General features: G+C 36.0%; 1 protein-coding gene across 1 annotated transcript in view; it reads right to left on the bottom strand.

Moving 5' to 3' along the window:
* The window catches only part of MYO16 (myosin XVI), a gene marked incomplete at both ends in the record, with an annotated part of 272,441 nt that overhangs the window by 178,142 nt on the left and 73,303 nt on the right, over positions 1-20,996 (bottom strand). The window contains 2 exon segments of the mRNA XM_084226992.1: positions 3,912-4,037; positions 7,836-7,960. Of these exon segments, the coding sequence (XP_084083118.1) occupies positions 3,912-4,037; positions 7,836-7,960 (251 nt within the window).

The following is a 20,996-nucleotide window of genomic DNA, read 5'->3' as shown; positions in this document are numbered from 1 at the left end:
GACACAAAACTCTTACTTATTCCCTCTCTGGAAACAATACATCAGCATTCCGCTACATTTTTCTTGTGATAAGATTGGTTTTGTTTTAAATATCTAACTCTACTTCTGCTCTAGGATTCCATCTGTACAACCTTATGTTTTCTAAATATAAGTTATCAGCTCCATGCCCCCTTCATGATGACTGGGGAGACTCAGAACACCAGTGGGCAGTTGCCCCATCCTTTAGCCCCACACTTTGATCAGGATTCCTCATGAAGGATTTAAAAATGTTCAGATTACACCCCTGACATTTGCTAGCTGCCCATGATTTCTATAACCAAGGAGGCTCAGACCTATAAGCAACGAATCATCATCCCTATTTTAAATGCATCCCCTAGAATTCTCTGAGTTGTCTTCTAAAGGTGATTCTTCCCATGAGATAAGAAAAACCTTTGACTTTGTCCTTAAGTTTAATTGGCTAAATTTAGATGGGAAGAACCCCATCTGAAATAAAAATGGATTTGCCATTACCAAGGAATCTCTACGAGCCAGGTTTATTATAAGGTGTGGATGCAATGCCTTTCACATGATTAGTTCACTCAGATTGGTGCATCTTTCACCAGTAATTTTACATATAAATTACTGTGGAAGTTGGAGCAGTAAGATTTTTATAATCCACTTCATTCACAACTTGAGATTTGTAACAAGAAGCATACAGTGCCTTTATTCTTTACAAGTTTCCTCCTGTACAGAAGGAAATTAAATTTTCTCACTATAAATTTAAAACTTAAACAGTTCCTTGGGTAGGTTTTTTTGGTTGTTTTTTCTTTTTTTTTTTCCCTCCAGGTAATGTAAATGAGTACCATTTCCATTATTGCTATGCTCTTACAAATAGCCAGGTGTTTGGGGTTTTTTCCCATTTTGTGGATTTAAAAATATGGAACAGTATATGCCGAGGGATAAAGTGCTTCAACGTAGTCTGGAAGTTACTCTAAAATAGAGAAACAATTTCTTCATATCATGACTTTTTGTTTTTTGTAAGATAATATGTAAAATATGTGTACGTAAGGTATATACCATAAAGTAGCTCAAAAACTACATCTGTAATTTGTATAACTAATTTAATAGCATTTTATTAAGGTGAGAAGCTTCTCCACATGAAAAATATATCTGCAGCTATTTTATAAACAGGAAAAGCTATCAGTCCTTAAGACTTCTGGAATATAATATTTTTCTAATAATGGATGGGATTTGGTTGCAGGTAGTGCAGCACCAGAGCTAGAAACCTATTCAATAACAATGGTTTACCACAGGTTTTCTGAAATTTCTGTGACCCCTCATTATTAGACAAGCCATAAGACAAGTAAAGGTGATTTTCCTGTTCAAATACATTTCTGGGAGGACAGAAATCCTCCACAGAACTTAAAAGGACAGCAAACTAAAACAAAATAGACTTTATGACAGTCTTCCAGTACAAGATATTTATCACTGTAGCAATTTTTCAAGTGTGACTTTTTAAATACGTGTTAGAAGAGTGTGAAACTGTAAGGGATCAAGTCCAGAATTTATATTAATTGCTTTTTCAGGGAACATTAAAATTTTTGGCTAAAAAAATAACCATTTCCTCATAAATATATCTTAATTTAAAAGAGACTATCCAATTCATGTCTCGTTTAAAGTTATTTCCTTTCTGACAAACAACTTTTATGAAAAATAGGAACAATGTTCATATTTGTCTATAATTAATTACTCAAAATGGAATTATAAATATGGTATGCATGCTAATTCATTCTAAGGCTAAAAGATATTTCCATATCATCATAATAGGAAAGGAAATTTTAAAAACACCCTGATGGTGTAGTTACCAGAAAGAAGTAGAAGATATCCAATAAATCCCTATAACAAAGGAATTTAAGTTATTTACTTGTTTCTTACAAACAGAATCACACAAAAGCTGTATTTATCTGCTTAATACCATTGGCAAATTATATATAATGTTAATAGGATATTTCTAAACTTTATTATTTACTAGCACTACAAAGGGAAGATATTTGGCCTGTATTTAGCTAATTTTAGTGAAGAAGAGTACAATGTTCCTTCATGGCCTTTGTCTGTGTGTACCCATACTGGTTGTATAGAGACTAGAGCAGCTGAGCCCTGACTCCTCACTGAAAACTCCTGAAATAGTAAGAATTAACACTATTGTCATCTGGGATATAAGGGGGATGCAGTCCAACAAAAGTGCCAACAAAAAGAATAATATCAAAAATAGCAATCTGAGCTCTTAGAATTCTTTAAAAGGAAAGACATTTTTTTCATTAGCCACTTTCAACTACAAACTTTACATGTACAGGCCTGTTCCTAAAAGAAAAATACCTATCTTCAGAAGAAAAAGAGTATTTCCAGTCATCCAGAGTTAGTGTCGCAAACATACGCATGCCACACACATATAAGGAAAGGTAAGTCCTTTCCCAGCCCTTTCAAGTGATTTCTTTCAAGTCCTCTTCCATTAAACTTGGGTTTAGCTTTACAATAGAAGAAATGTACAGCAGTAGAATAATCACATTGTTGCAGTACAAAGCCATAACTTGTAAGCCATCCTGAAATGTGAGACTAAGAAGCTCAAGACTGCATCACTGCTATCCTTTACTTCTATCACTGCTTTCCTTTACTTCTGAGTGAGAGCTTTCCTGCCCTACTGAAGTCTGAACACAGGCAGAGTGAGTGCAGAGGGATCAGTGAGAGAAGTAGAACTTAAGCAGAATTACAGAACAACATCGGGTAAGGATAGAAATGAGGATGATAATGTGAGTACAGGATAGGATGAGAAAATTTTCTCATTCTATCACAGGATAGGATGAGAAAATTAAATCTACAGTAAATTCAAATGACCCCTGGTATCTCACTTGCGAACAAAACTTTGGTTCAGCATATCTTTGTGTGAAATTTTTCTCTGTAAATTTACAGTGCCTGAAGTCATTGAGGATACACTTCAGGCCACATATATGTATTTTATATATGTATATATATATATATATATATATATATATATATATATATATATATATAAAAACCAATAACTTAATCTGCTATGAAAATATGCAGATCTTTGACACTCTATAAAAGAGCAGGCAGAGGGTATCTCAATAGGTGAAATCTATTACCCAGCAGAACTACTTAATCTAAATAAACACATCTACTGTTACTATTTTTCTATAACTTTTGCTCAATTTTTACTTTTTTCTTGGTATAAAGTGCATTATTTATTTTCTGAAGTTTGAGCTAAGATGTATGACAGAGGTTTTTAGAAGACACCTGTGGGTAAGTGGTGATTTGTGAGCCCTGAGGTAGGTGGAGAGCTGTGAAGAACTCTCCAAAAATGGTCAAACTGTAACAAAGACAGACTGAACATGTCTGGGGAGACTGAGGATGAAGGAGAACTACTGAAAAGGTATGAAAACTGAAAAAGTATTAGGAGGGACAAGTCATGTTTAGGCATGGCCTCTAAATCCCAAACCCAGGACACCCTTCCACAACTCAGTGATGGGAAAACTTTGAACACAGCTGCTAGATGAATCCTGGACATTTATTCACAGAAATACACACAGAAAAAATCTAAATAAACTTTGTTATTAGACTGTAAAAAAATAACAGACAAAGAGTTTGTCTTCCTTTCAAATGTCAGTGCAAACCTAGTTTTTGCTGCAGACAAACTGTTCCTGGTGGTAAATTGGGATGTTTTGGGTTAATAGCTTTACAAGCTTCATTCTCAAATGGTGTCTGTTGTTTGAGAGACCTGCCCATCTGTACTACATGAATGAGAAAGGTTTTTGCATTAAAATAAGAATAGTCTCCCAGACTTGAAAGCATTTGCTATTGCTATAGAAGCCAACCACAAAGGAAAGAGAAGCAGGTGAAAGATCATGTTTTACCTGTCCATACTTTGCAGCCAAATGTAGGGGTGTCCAGTACTGATTATCCACTGCATTGAGATCAGCCCCATGATCCAGTATCAGAGATGCAACATTCTTGTATCCATTAGCACAGGCCACGTGCAGCTGTAATAGAAAAGTTAAATTTAGCATATATTAATAAAGAACTCATCCGTGGTGTACTACTTCATACCTTTACTAAATCACAGTTACAGCAAATGCAAAATGTACATGTGATTGCTACAGGCTAGAAAACCACTGTAGAATCTTTTTAGCATTTATAAACAAGATGCACCTGAAAAAAATAATTCCAGCTTTTTGTGAGCTACTAAACAATCTAGTCTATCACTTTTTATATTTTTACATTGTTCAAGTGAACATGCTTTCAAATGCATTCAAAGACTTCATAAGCCAAGGTAGAATCATAGATTTCAACAGAGCTTGAGCTCTCTTTGAGCCTAGAACTAACTTTCTTTTGCAGCAGTTCAAGTATCCCAGGTTTAAGCTGACACTACTCCAGAATGAATTCATTAGCACATAATCAAACCAATCACATAGACACTGCAGCACAAAATTAGTGGCAAAAAAATACTTTCTCAATTTTGAAACACAAACATTTTATTTTCTATACTTGCATTGCTTCCCTAGATACTTAATTATTTTAATTGGTAATTGTTTAAACAATTTTAGTTGATTTTCTGTATCTCTAAACTTCATTTAAGAGTCAAAGTGGAACAGAAGGAGGGTGGAAAATGCAGTAACAGAGTGAGAGATATTCAGGTCAGCAGTAATATCAGGAGGTCAAGTAGTGCAACTTGTTGCTAAAACAGGGATAACTTCAAAGGTAGCTATGTTTGCTCAGGGCTTGTCACTCTGAGTAGCAAATGCTGTAAGAATGATAACGTGTGAAAACTGTAATGGCAAGAAAAGGAAAAAAGAAATTTAAAAATATCTTTGTTAATGGCCGATTTGAGGAGCTGGACATTATCCTTTGGAATGTAGTATTATTTAAGGCTCTGTATGTGTTCAGGATTTGTATCAGCAATCAATTCCACTATATGTTATTTATAGGGTGAGATTTTTTAATATTAAAAACTCCAGAAGCCATGTGAGGTTTTATTTAAAACAAATAGGCAGTGTGCAAAATAAATATAAAAACAATATAATAGCAAACAGGACTTGTGAACAGAGAAAGGAAAAAATAAAATTATTTTCTCTTATAATAATCAAGTAGAAGAAGAAAATGCAATAGGGAATCCAATATCAGGGTAAATATGTAATTTGCAAGTTTTGGTGGAAATTTTTTCTTAGATGTGTTGAATTACTGTTGAGGTACATATTTCATTTGATGAGATTGACCCAGGTTACAGTTTAGTGGTCTTTACTTTCTCATAGTCCTCTGCTGTGATTTCAAACATTCCCTTCACTTCTGGGAAGAAGGGGGACAAGGCCTGAATTTCGAATTTGGCCAAATATAACTGACTATCCCCAGTCAGAAGAACTTAATACTCACACTGCTCAGTAAGAATAGGGCATAGGAATATTGCAGAAATTGGGAAATCAGATTGTTGTTGGTCCCTGTATCCCCAAACCGCACAGCCCAGCTGCATGACTTTTTCTCCTCAAAGCATTGTTAGCAGAAGATATTCTTTTTTAGGAGATTGAAATGGATAGATAATGGCAATAAAAAGGTCTTGCAATAAACCTGTTACTACAACTGTATAGTTCCAAAGTCACTGCAAGAATAGGAGACACTAAAATGAGAGTTCCGATATAATTTCCCTTACCTGCTATTTCTGGTTCAGCTGCACACACAGAGCATTCATAAAGTTTTCACTACGAACATGATTGATGCAGAGGGAAATAATACAGTCAACTCATCCAAAATCTTCCCTAGAAAGAGTGCAAAACTCCCCTGGGGGCAGAACTTTGATTCTGCATGCTATGATTTCCAATGTACAAAACCCTCAAATCTTTCCTGTAATTTGACAAAGCTTCATGGTGGAGGGAAGGTGTGTTTTAACAGAAGAAACTACAGTTTCTACCCAGACATCAACTTGACAAGTGCTATTTTCAAGCAGTGTAGAGCTCCTAGGAAATATTTTATGGGTGAAATCTTTCCAAGAAAAACTATTAGAGGAGAATACAGCAGAAAAAATTCAGTGTCTGTTGGTACTGCATGTGCACAAATGTAGTTGTTATGAGTCAATGAGAATGCGTATATTTATATATTTAAAACAACTTCTTGCTTGAGTAATTTTAACTTACACATGGACTTTCATATATATATATATATATATATATATATATATATATATTCTATCAAGAGAAAACAAAACTGATTTGAGACTTAAAACTAAGATATTTGTCTTTTTTGTACAGATAGACGTAGAGGAACAAAATCCTATTTCCAGAGCCCTCTGATATCCATACAACATTCACAGACTGGCTGACTCAACACCCATGAATAAAGAGATAATTGTTTAAGAAATTCTGGGTTTTCCGCCAATTTGTCAAACAAAAGTTTCACATAATAGAAATCTCAAAGAAAAGCAAAGTTACCTACTTTGTATCTATTTCTTGAAAAAATCAAATTTCAGCATAAAAACTTTTCATGCAAAAAGTATCCCTTTTGCCAACATTCTACTAAGAAAACAGCAAAAGCCCCAAAAACCCTACAATGTTCTTCTCCCAGTATTTGCAGTTCTGTTAAACATCGTTTAGAAAGGTATTTCTACTATTCCAGCTAACTACAGGAAAGTTTTTATACAGTTGGATTTATTTATGTTCAGAACTCAGTTTAACTCAGACAATTCTGACTAAAATAGCAATATCAGTTAAGTACAACAACTATGTGATTTAGCAGCTTAGATAAAAATATCAGGAAACTGGAAGATAAATTAATGCTTTTATGAAATAAACTCAAACTTGTGTTGCTTCTTCCAACCCCTTCCCTGCTGTCATGTTTTTAAATTAACTGCCTTGGGGTTGTCACCCCGAAAGTCACAGTGCTCTCTTTCTATAGAGAGCCTGTGGCTGGATTCAATCCAGGTATGAGGCTGATCACTTTTTCAGTTATAGCTTAAACACTCCACAGGTACTAAAATATAGAATGATTTAGTATATTAATTCAGTATCAGGCAATGTAATTCAATGCAAATCAGAAATAATAGTAATAATTATTAGTGCTCCAATTATATTTGTACACTACTTGCAGAAAAAAAACAAGGAACTTTTAAAAACATATTCCATTATTAATGCTGCTGATTTACTATTTATTGATTGAATGATTGATTGATTGATAATGATGTTAAAGTTTTTATATGCAAAGGGAACATTCCATAGACATGCTATGGAACTACACATGAAATTAGAATTATTTGACAGCTGAAGAAATAGAAATCCTGACAAAACACATGGATAGACGATCTATTTGCAGAAAAAAAGTATAATAAAACCCAGTGACTATAAATAACATGCAGATTTGGGAGTAGGAGTACTTTTCCATATGGTGAATGCTTCAATGCACTGAATCAAGATTGGATTGCTACAGGAAAAAGTGTTTTAATAGGGCACAGACAGAAGATACAAGCCAAAACCAGGGATCACTGAGTGAAGTTTCAGCCCCTCTCTCACACAGGATGTCAGGAACCACATGAATCTCCCACAACTTTAAACTATGGTGTTAATATATTGCTATTAAATTTTATGTTGCATATTTGTTGGCTAGGAAAAAAAAAAGTTGTCATTGAGGTGTTGCACTACCCTATTTTAAAATCCATATTATGCATGGAATTGACACACATCTGTTTTCAAAACACCAGGTAGAACCAAAACCCTCTTAAGAGAACTGCCTTGCAAACATGCTGAGCTTGTTGCAACACATGCATATTCCCAGGGTGATGATTACATGCTGCCACTCACCAGGGTAACTCCTTCATCATTCTTCTGATTCACACTCCCTCCACTCGAGATGAGCTGTCGGACATCTGTAAGCATTGTCATAGCTCTCTGAATCTTCATCTGGCGTAAGGAATTCAGCTCTACACCTGGAAAAAGAAAAGGATAAAATTCTGCTATTTTCTTCGTCAATAATGAGCAGGTATATGATTTTGTGTTCTGGGTTTTTAAAAGCTTAATTAACATTTAAATAGACTTTAGTATATATTTTTGAGTGTTTACTTACCTACCATTACCAGAAAGTCTACTCCTTTATTTATCAGTCGATACATGGATGATTTAAGTCAGTGAGCAATATCCAATAAAACACCCTGATCTCCTACTGACTGCAAGAGCAGTTGCAGGTAAAGGAGCTGCAATATCATGAAACCCACTGGGAGTGTGAAATAGCTGTGATTGGGAAAAGAATTTTAAAAAATCTAAGGAAGACTCTCAAGTGTTTGGGACTTAATTTTTTTGTCATTGTTGTTGCATTCTTTCAGCCCTGCAAATACATCACAGTATCCAGACCAGTCCCTCTAATTTGGTGGCTGAACTGCTTGAGAGGTTGAGAGTCAAGAAAATGACATTAAAACTCAACATTTTTTTATGTGCCTGGGTTATTCTTAACTGAGATTAGCTCTCCAGCTGAGCCTAGGCCATTTCAAGGCCCCATAAACCAAGAGGAAATGTGGTGATGTGGTGTGGCACTAGGAACAAATAGAAGGGGATGAGAGGAATGAAGGGTATGGGATTGCTTGTGTCAGCATTGCTCCTGAAAGAATAATTGTCAAAGAACAGTAGCAAAAAGAAGATAAGCAAGGCAGTCTATAACTTAAAAAAATATGGCCTACAGTCTGAAGAGGTTTAAAATAAGAACCAGGATACAACAATAGTGTGAAATGATTAAATTAGCAACTGGCTGTGGTTTGATTGGAACAAATAACCTTAATTTGTGACATCATTCTTCTGCTTCTAGTTCCATGTGATTATTTAAATAAATATATAGAAAATGAAATTTGAGTATAAAAATTCTATTCTGGCCATGACATAGCAAAAATCATATGAAAAAACAATTTTTTATTTTTCTTCCACATTTGTCACTAAGTTGAAAAATGACAAACTATAAATAAATTTAATAAATATGTATTTAATAATGTTTTACCTTCAACGGTTCCTAAAGTTCTTTGCATTACTAAAAAAAATTGAATGGTAAAATCATATTTTGAGTTTCTTAGTTTTAATCTTCCCTGTAGAAATGGGTGCACATTTATACCTTTGTATAAATGGGTACACAATATGTAGCTCATCAAAGAATTCAAATAGTTTTTTCCAACATGCCACTGTATATACAGCTTTATGTTCTGTTGCCTGCAACACTTATAGGAGTTTCAGCTCTGAAGTGAAATGTTCAGTGTGATCACTGTCTTCCTATTCTTTTATTTTTAGACCTGTCACCTAAATGATTTTTTTAATCTGGATCAACCCTGTAATCTTTCATATGAATGTAGTTTAGACAAACATATACATCTACACATACATACATATATAGATATATGTGTGTGTGTGTATATATATATATATGATACTGATGGATTAAATTAGACAATGTCCCCAAAGGGGAATGTGTGTAACATCCTACTGCCTGAAAGTTACTAGACCAGAACACAATGCCAATTTCACAGTATGTTCTCAGTGTCTCCTAACAATCAATTTTTTTGTCAGAACTAAAGATTTTATGCCTTCATCACATTTCAGAGTAATGATTTGAAACTACCTGATGACATTTACAGACTACCAATGCTGCATGATGTCAACTAAATCTTTTTCTTTCTTTCTGTTTCTACCCATTTCCTGCTTTTTGCAACAGTAAATTAATTGTTTAATACTTTTGTCCCAGTGACAGAACTCTCCCAAATACCTAAGGGCAATATACACCCTAAATTAATTATCATTTGCAGTGTTGACTAGACATTTTAAATACTCAACATCGAAGACTGAGCAGACAAAATTAAACTTCACTGGTCCAGATGAAGTTTTTTCTAATGTTCTAAGGTAAGGAAGATCAAAGTTTAAAAATAGATTAAGCATTTTATACCTGATGAAGGCAGGCATGCTTAAGTACTGCTGACTGAACTTATGTCAATTTTTTATTTCTCTTGATATATCCGGTAAACAATTAGAAAAAGTTTTGGGTTTCAAGTAGAGAGGAAATGGGTGGAAATTAATCTACTACCTCTTTATCTGAGAATACCTCAAACATGAAAACTAAGTTCACAATCCCCAAATTAGAAATACAGTTTCTGATTTTCCCAGGAAGAAAAAATGAAAAATAAAAAAATAAATTTAAAAAAACCCAAAAAATAACAACAAAAAAACACTGAGAGTGAAACACAGCTATTATGAGTTTGTTTCCTTCATCATGTTTAACATAAATTACATTAATGCCTACAAGTTGAGGGCAGAGGCCAGCTGAGTCTACTCAGCCTTTTCTAGCAACTTACTGCTGACTTACACCCAACACAGTCAGAGAATTAACATATCAGTACATTGTTATATTAACAGCCAAATATTGATCCTTATTCCCTGTAAACCGCCTTTTATAGAAACTTGGTATGACTTAGCTGGGCTACAAAATACCTAGCCATTGAAAGATTAACTGTGCTCATGTTTAAGAGAAAACCAAGACATGCATTAATTGCTGCTTAATAATTATTTTCTATCATAAATGTAATGCAGCCATGAGCTCAGAGAAAACACATAAACCATGCCACAGAGCAACAAAAGTCACAGTCTGTGTGAATGTGAAACCTATTCAAGACAGCTTTGCTGGCTTCAAACCAATAGTTGCATAAATGAATGATACATTTTTCAATAAACAAACAGAAGTAAATCAGCCCAGCAAGAGAGCTACCAAAGTGACATGCTTCCACAGACTTCACTTTTTAAATATTCAGAGTAGGTTTGAAAATGATACAGAAACAATAGTTTCCCTTTCTGTACCTTTACGAAAAATATAATGAAAACATGCAAAAATAATCTGTTTCAGTCTCAGAAACGTAGTTTTGAATTCCAAGAACTTAGGAGCTATTAGGCTTAAGCAAAGATTTCTCTGGTGGGGAGCTGAGAAGCAGATTTATCAAGCATGCACATGTATCATTCTGTGAGGCTTAAACAAGGAGACCTTGTCAATAAGTGCTTTCCCTTAATCAAGTTCATAATTCTGGGGAGTTTGCTTTCTCTCCCCAGGGTGTGATACTTTCCAGGAATTTAGATGGAACAAAAAAATTGCTACTCATACAGTAAGTAACTCTCACTGCCTGAATCAAAGAGTGACCTTCACGTTGCTTTTCAAAGGGGAAATGTGGTTTAGAAATTCAGCTGAAATGGGATGAGAGCCAGCATGAATAAAAAGAGGAAGAAAAACACATTGGCATCTACTATGGGAATGGATTCACATTTCAGAAACTGGAAAGTCAAAAAAAAAAAAGTCATCTGATGGCAAAAACACTCCAAATATCCTGTAAAATCAGAAGAGCTACACGGTCACAAATTCTGCAGGAGATAAGATGGAGAAGGAACAGTTAAAACATCAGTGACCCTGCAGGGGACACATTTGGTGATGACTATCAGCACTGACGTCAGGCAGGAGCATACCCTAAAAGCTACAAAATAAATTACCTCTTACTGTTTAAGAAAGTCACCTGACTGGGTTGTTTCATGTGCTTTGGCTGTGCATTTGGTTATAGAAGTGACAACCAAAAGGAATAGAAAAACCTCAGATAAATAATGCAAAAGTAGCTTTCCAAAAGTTTCAGTGATACAGAAATATAGGGCAGACAGAACTGAGAGTTGCTATTAAACTCATTTTTCTCACAAATGACCAGTACAAAGAAATGTGCAAGGAGAACACCCATTCCTGGGATCAGTACAAAGGAAAGCACTGAAGCACTCCGGCAAACACCCACTGCACACACCCTCAGCAGCCACTCTTGCTGTAACATGCAGGTCTCATTCTCCAATGGGCTTTACATTCTTAAGGAGAGGTCAACAGCATTTTGTCTTGCAAACACAAATGTACATTAAAAACTTGTAATGGCTTTGCGAAACGGATCTCTCTCCTATACTTGAGTTTTCTCTCACTCTTATCTATATATCTGCCCTTCCTTCACAGAGCTGTAGATAAATCAAGGCTCTTCACCCCAAGGATGATGAGTCTCTTTTACTCTCTTATAATTCAGAGGATACCACACTTTAGAATTTGTATATTTCTTCTGTGCAGCATAGAATAGGATGTTAAAAAAAATAAAATCATGGTACAATTCTTTAAGTACTAATTTTAATTCATTGAAATATGTGGATGTATCTATTATTTTATTTGCTTAAAGTTTTAGAAAGACTTTTCTGGCTGCTTACTAGATATCTTTGTAAAAAGCACTCTTTTTGTGAGATTACATTGTTCAACAGCCCTTGTGCATATCACTTGGCATTATGTGAGTCTGATTTTCAAAGGTCAGCATATGAACAAATATATGCCAGCAAAATCTACTATGCAAGAAGAGAAGCCAGTATTTTCAGATCCTGCAAAAGAACTTATACTTGTAAAACTACTGAAGCCTACAGCTCTAACTCACTGCAGCAGTACTGACTGATTGCTGCTCGAGGGTTTTGCCTGTCTGCCCTTAAAGACATCATTACATATGTTTAGTGAAGCATCTTTAGTTCCATAGACTGATTTGGGTTGGAAGGAGTCTTAAAGATCATCTAGTTCATATCACCCTGCTATGAGCAAGGTGAATGAACTAGAAAAAACCTTTCACTAGACCACATTGCTGTGTCCTATCCAACCTGGCCTTGACACTCCCATGGATCAGCTTCTCTGGGCAACCTGTTCCTGTGCTTCACCATCCTCACAGTAGGGAACTTCTTCCAAATATCCAAACTAAACTTACTCTCTTTCAGTTTAAAACTACTGTCCCTGTCCTGCCACTACATCTCCATGCAAACAGTCTTGTTTCATCTTTCCTACAGGCTCCCCTCAGGTACTGGAAGGCTGCAACTAGGTCATGGCAAACCCTCTTTTCCAGGCTGAACAAGCACAATTCTCTCAGCCTTTCCTCACAGGAGAGATTCTCCATCCCTCCAATTATCTTGCTGGCCTCCTCTGTACTCATTGCAACAGCCCCATGTCCTTCCTGTGCTGGGGAGCCAGGAGCTGGATGCAGCACTGCAGCAGGGGTCTCGCCAGGGTGGAGCAGAGGGGCAGAACCACCTCCAGTGACCTGCTGCCCACGCTGCTCTGGATGCACTCCAAGGCACAGTTGGCTTCCTGGGCTGATCAGGTTTATTTCCTTCTAGTCTGAATATGCTATCAGAAGTGAAGTTCCCACCTCCTCCTCATGTAGATATCAGAGTGACAATTCTCCCACACTAGTGAACATGCTTTTATTCCTCTCTCTTCTACAATAAGGACATTGATGATCCTTTCAGCTAAAATTAGTTAAGTGAACTATCTCTTAACTTGTATGAAAACAAAAATATTTTTGTAATTTATTTTAAAAGGCTGACACAGTTTCAAGGCTTAATATTAATGCATTCATTTGTGGATATGTAATGTATGTTTATTTTTTTGTTAAATTAATACTAGGACACAGAAGCAAAATAAGTATATCACTGTCTCTGGCTACTTCTGGTAAATATCATGTTTGAAATGAGATCATCACAGATGGTATTTCTACACTACAGATTTTACTGTAAGGTTTTAATATGCTATAGTTAATTTTATTGTGAGAGAGCAGTAAAAGCAGGGTACTTAACAAATGCAAGGGAGGCAGGAGCTGAGGGTGAACACAGGTCAGCATCCTTGCAGGGCACAGTTCCACAATACCCAAAAAGAGAAAATTGAGCAGGTCTGGTGATGGGAAACAGGGCTAACAGAAGTTCTGTGGTTGCCAGAAAAGCCTCCAGTGACAAATCCAAATAAATCAGATGAATCAAGGAGTCAAGTCAGTGGTCCGGGTTTGGGGTCAGCAATGATCATGGCTGGACACGGGACTGCCTCGAGCAAGGACTGAGACTAAATGTGGCTCCAGAGGCAAAGGATGGATGAAGGATCATGGCAATGCTGCTCCCAGCTTTGGCTCCCAGCTTAGCTCCTTCCCACCCAACAGCTCCTGGGTCACAAGGGCACCGTGGCTGGCCTTGAGCTCAGGCAGCCAAGCCCTGGGAGCAGGGGTGCGGGTCACAGGGCCCGTGGGTGCACTATGGGCTCTGACATTTCCTTCCATTTGATTAAGGTTATAGTTTTAGGAATTCTATAAAAAAATGATCATATGGTTCTGATGTTAATGAAATAGATTATTTCTTGATAAGTTGTTTAAAACGACACCAAAAGGCATCCCTGGTTCCTGATGTTCTCCACAATCTTTTCTCAAATCTTAGCAAAGCCTATTGGTCAAGGAGATGCCTGTCTTCCCTCTAGCATCTGTTAGAAAACTAGATCATAAACTACTGGCTATAATTTTAAATGTTAATTTCAATGTCAAAAATTGACTGCAAAGTGAATTTAAAGGTTTTCCCTTTGATAGAAACATATGGGTGACATGGTGAAAGCATAAAAATATTAAGTAGAATCTAAGACTTCAAAGCCCCCCAAGAACTATAAAAAATTAAAAATTAAGGTAGCTCATTCACACTTATATTAGAAAGCACAAAGGCCAAAGGAAAAATAAACATTGTCAGCTATGAAATTTTCCAATGTGTCACATTTTCCATGTGCTTCATTTTTTGAGAGGACCTACTGAACCATTTCATTTATTCCTCTGTTCTCACTGGCAACACCAACACCTAACCCCTACCATGAATTAATCAGGTTCTCAGAAAATAGATTTTTTGTGTGTGATAATCTTATGGGTAGGTGGTTCCCAATCAAGAATCAAAGGAAAAAACTTTGAGCCACCCTGAGGCTGTTTTGTTTTGATTGCCTATTCTTCTGTCAAACTACTGCATCAATATTGTTGAAAGAAAATTGTGAGCATAAATCAAGATCATGGTGCATATGGTTCTGAAACAGAAAATATATTAGGGAATCTAGTTTTAGCTGAAGCTTGCTGATCTTTAGTGCTAACAATCTGTATGTGTTGACATTATAGTGAGTTCTTACTGGAGTATATTAGCAATAATTCCTTAATATCTGTGAAATAGTTTGAAACATTAAAGTCTAGACCAGTCTTTTTCTGAAATAATATTGATTTATATCCCTTTATTTTCTTGACTGCACTGAAGAAACTCTAAGAGTTTCTTCACTCCTAAAGGAGCTCCATAACTGAAAAGAAAAACCAAAAAACCAAAACCCAAAACCCAAAATGGAGCAGAGGAAAGTATGAGGAAGAAAAGGAGCAGAGAGGGAGACTGCCATGTATCAACTCTCCACCTCCATGTGCTACTTGTGGAGGTGGAAGAGTTTGGAGTGAAGAAGTGAAGCCTGAAAAGAGGGGAGGAAAAGTGTTGTCCTAATGCTTGTATTTCTGTTTTTCTCTACCTGAGCCCATTCCAGTTGGCTAATTCCACCAAGCTGAATCTGTTTAGCCTGTGACAGTAACTGGTAAGCAATCTTGCTGTCATTGTCAGGAAGGGAATGGGTGAGCAGCTTCGTGGGAACTTTTACTGCAACCACACCAGATTTTATGGATAACTTCAAATTAACTTACAGTTTAATTTTGGTATATCTTCCTATCACATTCTAGATTACTGTAAAGTGTCAGGTTTGCAGTAAATTTTTCCTTAATCCTTGCCCACTACTTTTCTAAATTAGATTTTTCTGCACATGTCATATGTCCCATATGTGTTAACTGTTGGCTTCAGGGAAATTCTCCTTATTGTAGTAATTGACAAGTTGGCTATTTCTGGCTAATGTTAAAAGCTGTCTTCTGTGTAGGAATCTCTACTAACATTTAGCTTCTTTTTATTTTTTTTAATTTCTACCTACTGCTGCAAGGCAGAAAAATAAATTTATTTCTTCTATTTTGCAGCTGAAGAGTAAGGCTTAATTCCCTTGCTAGTAAAAATTTAACAAACAATGATCTATACTTGCAAAATCTGCACAATATTTTAACTGATTTAAACCATACAAAGCCACCTAAATGGATGGGGCTTGCATGTGATTTTTGCTCTATATGCAGTTTTCTGAAACACCTGAATATCATCCTTTTAATATTCAGGGAACAAAACTGACCTATTATTCCCTCAGCTTGGAATAGCATAATAGATTTTGCTTAACTGCATGAAATCTCTGTTACCATCAAAGGTCAATAACCTTTAACCAGCTATTGTAAATTCATTTGCCCCCACAGAAACTGAATAATACTGTGTAAAATACTTTGCAGAAAAGCAATACCCGTTTTTTTCTCCTGTACCTGTGTCAGAGAAGAAAAAGGAGTACCATCTGTACCTTTGGGTAGATATGTTATTTAAATATAGCCAACCTTCAAAAAATAAAATCACGACAGACGGTTTTCTTTTGCTTAAGTAATTATCTGCTACTGCATGAAACTCTCACTACACAACAGACAAGAAAGCCATTAAATTTGCTTTGAGATCCACTTGATATGTAGACAGTTCTTAAAAACAAAAAGTAAATGTCCAAATATTCTTTTCTCAGATTGAACAATAAGGCTGATGATCTTGGAGTGCACAGTTATCCTACTGAAAACTGAAGCCTGAGATCTTGGAGGACAAAAGAGAATATTTTATTTGGAAATGAATTACAGTGAATGTGTCACCTCCTATGACATGGCAAACACAGAACCAAGACTTATCTGTCAGTCATTTCAGTTTATAGCTGTCATGCAATGCACTATACAACTAAATACCAAGTAATGAAATAAACAAAAATGTTGCATTCCTCAAAGTATTAAATATTTAAAACAGCCTAGTGGAAAAGGAGGAAACAGGATCATATGCCATGATCAGAGTTTCACTGACACAGTTCTACAACGGAACATTCTGCCTCCAGAAACACTGTCAGTCATTTAAATGACTCAAAAGATTTGCCTTAAAATATAAAGCTGTTATTAAGCAAAAGAAAGGTTATGGAAGGTGCTGGGTGGACTTTCTTGATGGTTTCAATAATCAATCAGGTTTAGAATGAAGCAGGACAAATAGTGAAAAAACTAACACCTTTTTACATTTTGTCCTAGTGTGACTTTATGATGCTGATATCCCTCATTGTCTGTTCTGTTTATACTGGATATTAAGTTCTGCACCTTAAGACTGGTTCTGAGAGTGACGAGGCAGAGAAGAATCATGGAGTTTGTATCAGAAACTGCACTTGTGCCCCCACATCCTACTCCTGGACTGTGTTGTCTGCAGTGAGCAGTGGGAGGGAGCTCTCCTTTGTTTTTTTGTTGTTTTTTTTTAGCTAGCTGAGATAGACAAGTTCCCCAGACTGTGTTTTTTCTTTTTCTTGGAACTGATCCACCCTGCTCTGGACTGAAAACCCCGAAGAATACCAGGAGCTCACACCTGCGGCACATCAGAGCCTGGGACATGGAATTTTCCAGTGCTGGAGGGATAAGAGACTGAGTCTTAAGAGACTGAGTGAGCTGAGCTACACCCCATGACAAGGGCTTTCTGAATTTACCATCTCTTCAGAACAGTGAGAGGTTTTATTGTGTAGTTTTACTCATTGTATATGCTTCTGAATACTTTGCTTGTTAAATAAACAGGTTTTTTCCATTTTTCTCCAAGGAAATCTTTTCCCAAACCAGTTGGGGGAGGGGGGCTGCTTGAATCTGCTTTCTAGAGGGACCCCTTTAGAAGTTTTCTCCCAGATTTATCCTAAACTAGGACACATTATTGTTCATTTCACCTCTGAAGGGAGACACTTTCTGAAAGTAAACAGTGAATAGATATGAAGCTGAAGGTGTAAGAGGTAACAAAGAAAACTTCAAATGAAAAGAAAATGTAAAAAAGTACATAAAGATGGGTTAGCACTGGAATGGAAGCCTAGAGAGAAGTAGAATCTCCAGTCCCACCTGGCCTACTCTCAGTCAGCCTTGCCCCAGCAGATGTTGAAGCCCTCAAATGTCTTGACATAGCAAAACAGGAACACCAGTAACAAGGAAAACCAATGACATCTTGGCACAGAACAAATTTAACAGCTTTTGCTGGTGTTTTCCTTGCAGCTGGTCAAATTAATAACCCTTCTCTTCTCTACAGTCAGCATTTCCTAGAACTGCACTGTTGATAGGAGCATTGACTACTGAATAGGGACCTACACACAGACCTGTAAATTTAAATATCCTAAAAGTCATCCTACACAGCAGGCTTCTGTGTGCCAGCTGGCCATTCTGGGCTCCCTCCATAGGACATAGAAAGAAGCAGGCAGTTCAGATCCTAATTCAGGTGCCTCATTACAGATGCCTACCTTCAAAGCATCTCTAAGAAGGGTTTGCTTTGGGGTGGCTACCAGATATTAGATTTAGATAAATCAATCCAAACAGAGTCCTTGAGCTCATGAGCCCACTAGGCTTCTGAATGCCCCTTGAACATAATCTACTATGATACAGTTAAGCTGTTTCACACACTTTCCTAAGCATAAAGCAGGTTGCTGTACTTCCCTTCCATCCTTGATTAGAGATACCTTAAATGAATCTTACAATATGCCAGAATTATTACCCAACAGAAACAATAATCTTCATATGCAGAGGATGCATACCTCAAATTGTGTTCTCTTAGGTAACTGAACTCTGCTAATTTCTTTCTTCAGTCAATAATTACTTTATAAAATGCAACATTATTTATATAATGTAATATAAAGGCAGAGAAAGCTAATTTCTGTACAGGAAAAGAGAATATTTTAATGAAACAGTTTAATTTCATTAGACTTCAGTAATAAAATCTCCACAAAACATCCTTATATGTTATATTCCATAACAGTAAAGTACATATCGGAGCTTTCTGGCAGTTGCTAGATGATTACAATATTTTGTACTTGTGGTACTCCTGTGCCCTAACAGATAATTTACAAGCAGAACTCAAAGAACTAACTCCAGTAACTGTTTTAAAATATATAAATCATTAAAGGCATCCAAGGCTATCACTTTTGGCTCCAGGCCTTCTGCCAAGTAAATTAAGTTACTTCAAACAATGAAGAGCAGTTGAGATCTGCACTGAAATTAAACAGATACAGTGAACTACCACAGTAGTAAAATCTGTAAGAAGTTGTATACACACTAGACCTCTAAGAACTCTAATGTTTTCAATTAACAATGTTTTCTGTGGTTTCAAAGCTATTTGTTCCAAACTTACTTTGTTTCATCAAAGTAAATTGATAGCTTCTGCTTTTCTCATTAGCTAAGATATAAGGCACCTAATTTTACTTTTCTCTGTGATCTCTGCAATTAGAGGCAATGATTAGTGTTTAGTCTACTCTATACACAAATTTCTTAATATTGTAAACCAGGATGCACAACTGAATGGAGAATTGAAACATAAAAATGAAATGAAAGCATTTTAGGAATGCAGAGAAGTTCAGAGAATAGGGAAATATTCTTATACATTGTATTTAAAGGCTGAGACTATGGTTGGGTGTTTCTCAATACTACAGGCCAAAGATGGCATTTACTACAGGATCAGCTAATCTTGTATAAAGAGGCTTGGTCCTGTCCTTGCTCTGTGTTGAGGTATTCATATGCACGTGTGCATGGGGATTGCTGCCACGAGGAGAACTTCACCAAAACAGAGGAACACTGAGGCTGGGAAATTCAAAGTAATTCATACTTATACAGCTTAATCTCCTTCAAGAATCTCCTCCTCAGTTACTATTAATCTTGGTAGGCCATACAAATATTTCATAGGTCCTAACTAAATCTCAAAAGTCAAGTGCAAAATAAGGATACTGCCTATTGTTACAAGAATAATACTAGCAGACCAAGGAAAGCTGATGAGCATTTTGACACTGATCACCCAAAGACGAGGTCTTCATGCACTACTGCAGTTAAGGGGCAGGATTGATCTATCCTAACAATCTAACCCTAAAATTTGTCAAATTAAGTTCTTATTGGTCAGCAGAAAGAAATAGTCTTGGAAGTCAGTTCTCCTCACCTAGCCAGGTTAGGAAGAGATGAAACAATGCATACATTTCCTCTTTCTTATTGACGTAAATGTCTTGATTATTAACTTAAGCTTATCTACCTAAAGTTACTAGAGGTAGATATCACCTTCAAGATATTTAAGTTTTTTTAATTTGGTAACTTCCAACATTCACAGAATCACTGTGTAATTAGGAACAGTGCCTCTCTTACCTACTGTAAAAGAGATACCACTATAAGCAGACTACATCTTGTATGCTACAGGAGTTTTGCATGTTACCTGTTTGGAACAATTAGACAACAAATATCTGTGTTTTTAAAGGCAATCAAGGTTTCAGAAGCTAAAAGCTGCTTTGCCATTAGAAAAATCCAAAACCAGAGCTGTGAAGACACTGCCACATACCGAGGAAACAAAATTATAAAACATGCAATACACTGGATGTGTGCAGTATAGGACCTGACACTGTGATTTCCTTGACATTTTCCTTAAGCGTTCATTAACAGAATATAATTTAACTTAGTTAATGCTAAAAAAGATTCCTTATGTGGAGACAATGTTGAAAATACAAATTTTTACATTATTACTCATTATATTTGCTTAATGCCTTTTCCTCAGTGTTAAGATGAGCCATATACAATGTTAAGATAACCCCTCATAGTCAAAAACAATGCTAGAAATCTCACTTCAGAACTCATATCTAAGTTTGGAACTGATGAGCAACAAACCCAGCTTTTCAATACAAATCCTGTCATCTATAACATATTAAGCATAATTCATAATAGAAACCTTGCTACAGTATTTTCACAATTAAAAAAACCCCTAAACAAACACTAATATTTCTGAATGAGAGATAAAGTATCATACGCATTTTCATTCAAATTATTTGCAAAGATTTATTTATTTAGCAGTCTGTCGCTTGAAAAAAGTTTTCTCTGAGACTATAGATGGGAAATGAAACAAAATGTGAAACCTTTCCTGAATAGATAAATTAATTGTTTTAAAAGCTTCTGTATTGCTGCAGTTTCTCTACTTTAAATTTACATTCTAACAACT

Source organism: Fringilla coelebs, assembly GCF_963513975.1.
Source record: "Fringilla coelebs genome assembly, chromosome: 2".
Lineage (NCBI taxonomy): Eukaryota > Metazoa > Chordata > Aves > Passeriformes > Fringillidae > Fringilla > Fringilla coelebs.
Note: the sequence above shows the minus strand (reverse complement) of the source record. Positions and strands in the feature narration are given on the sequence as shown.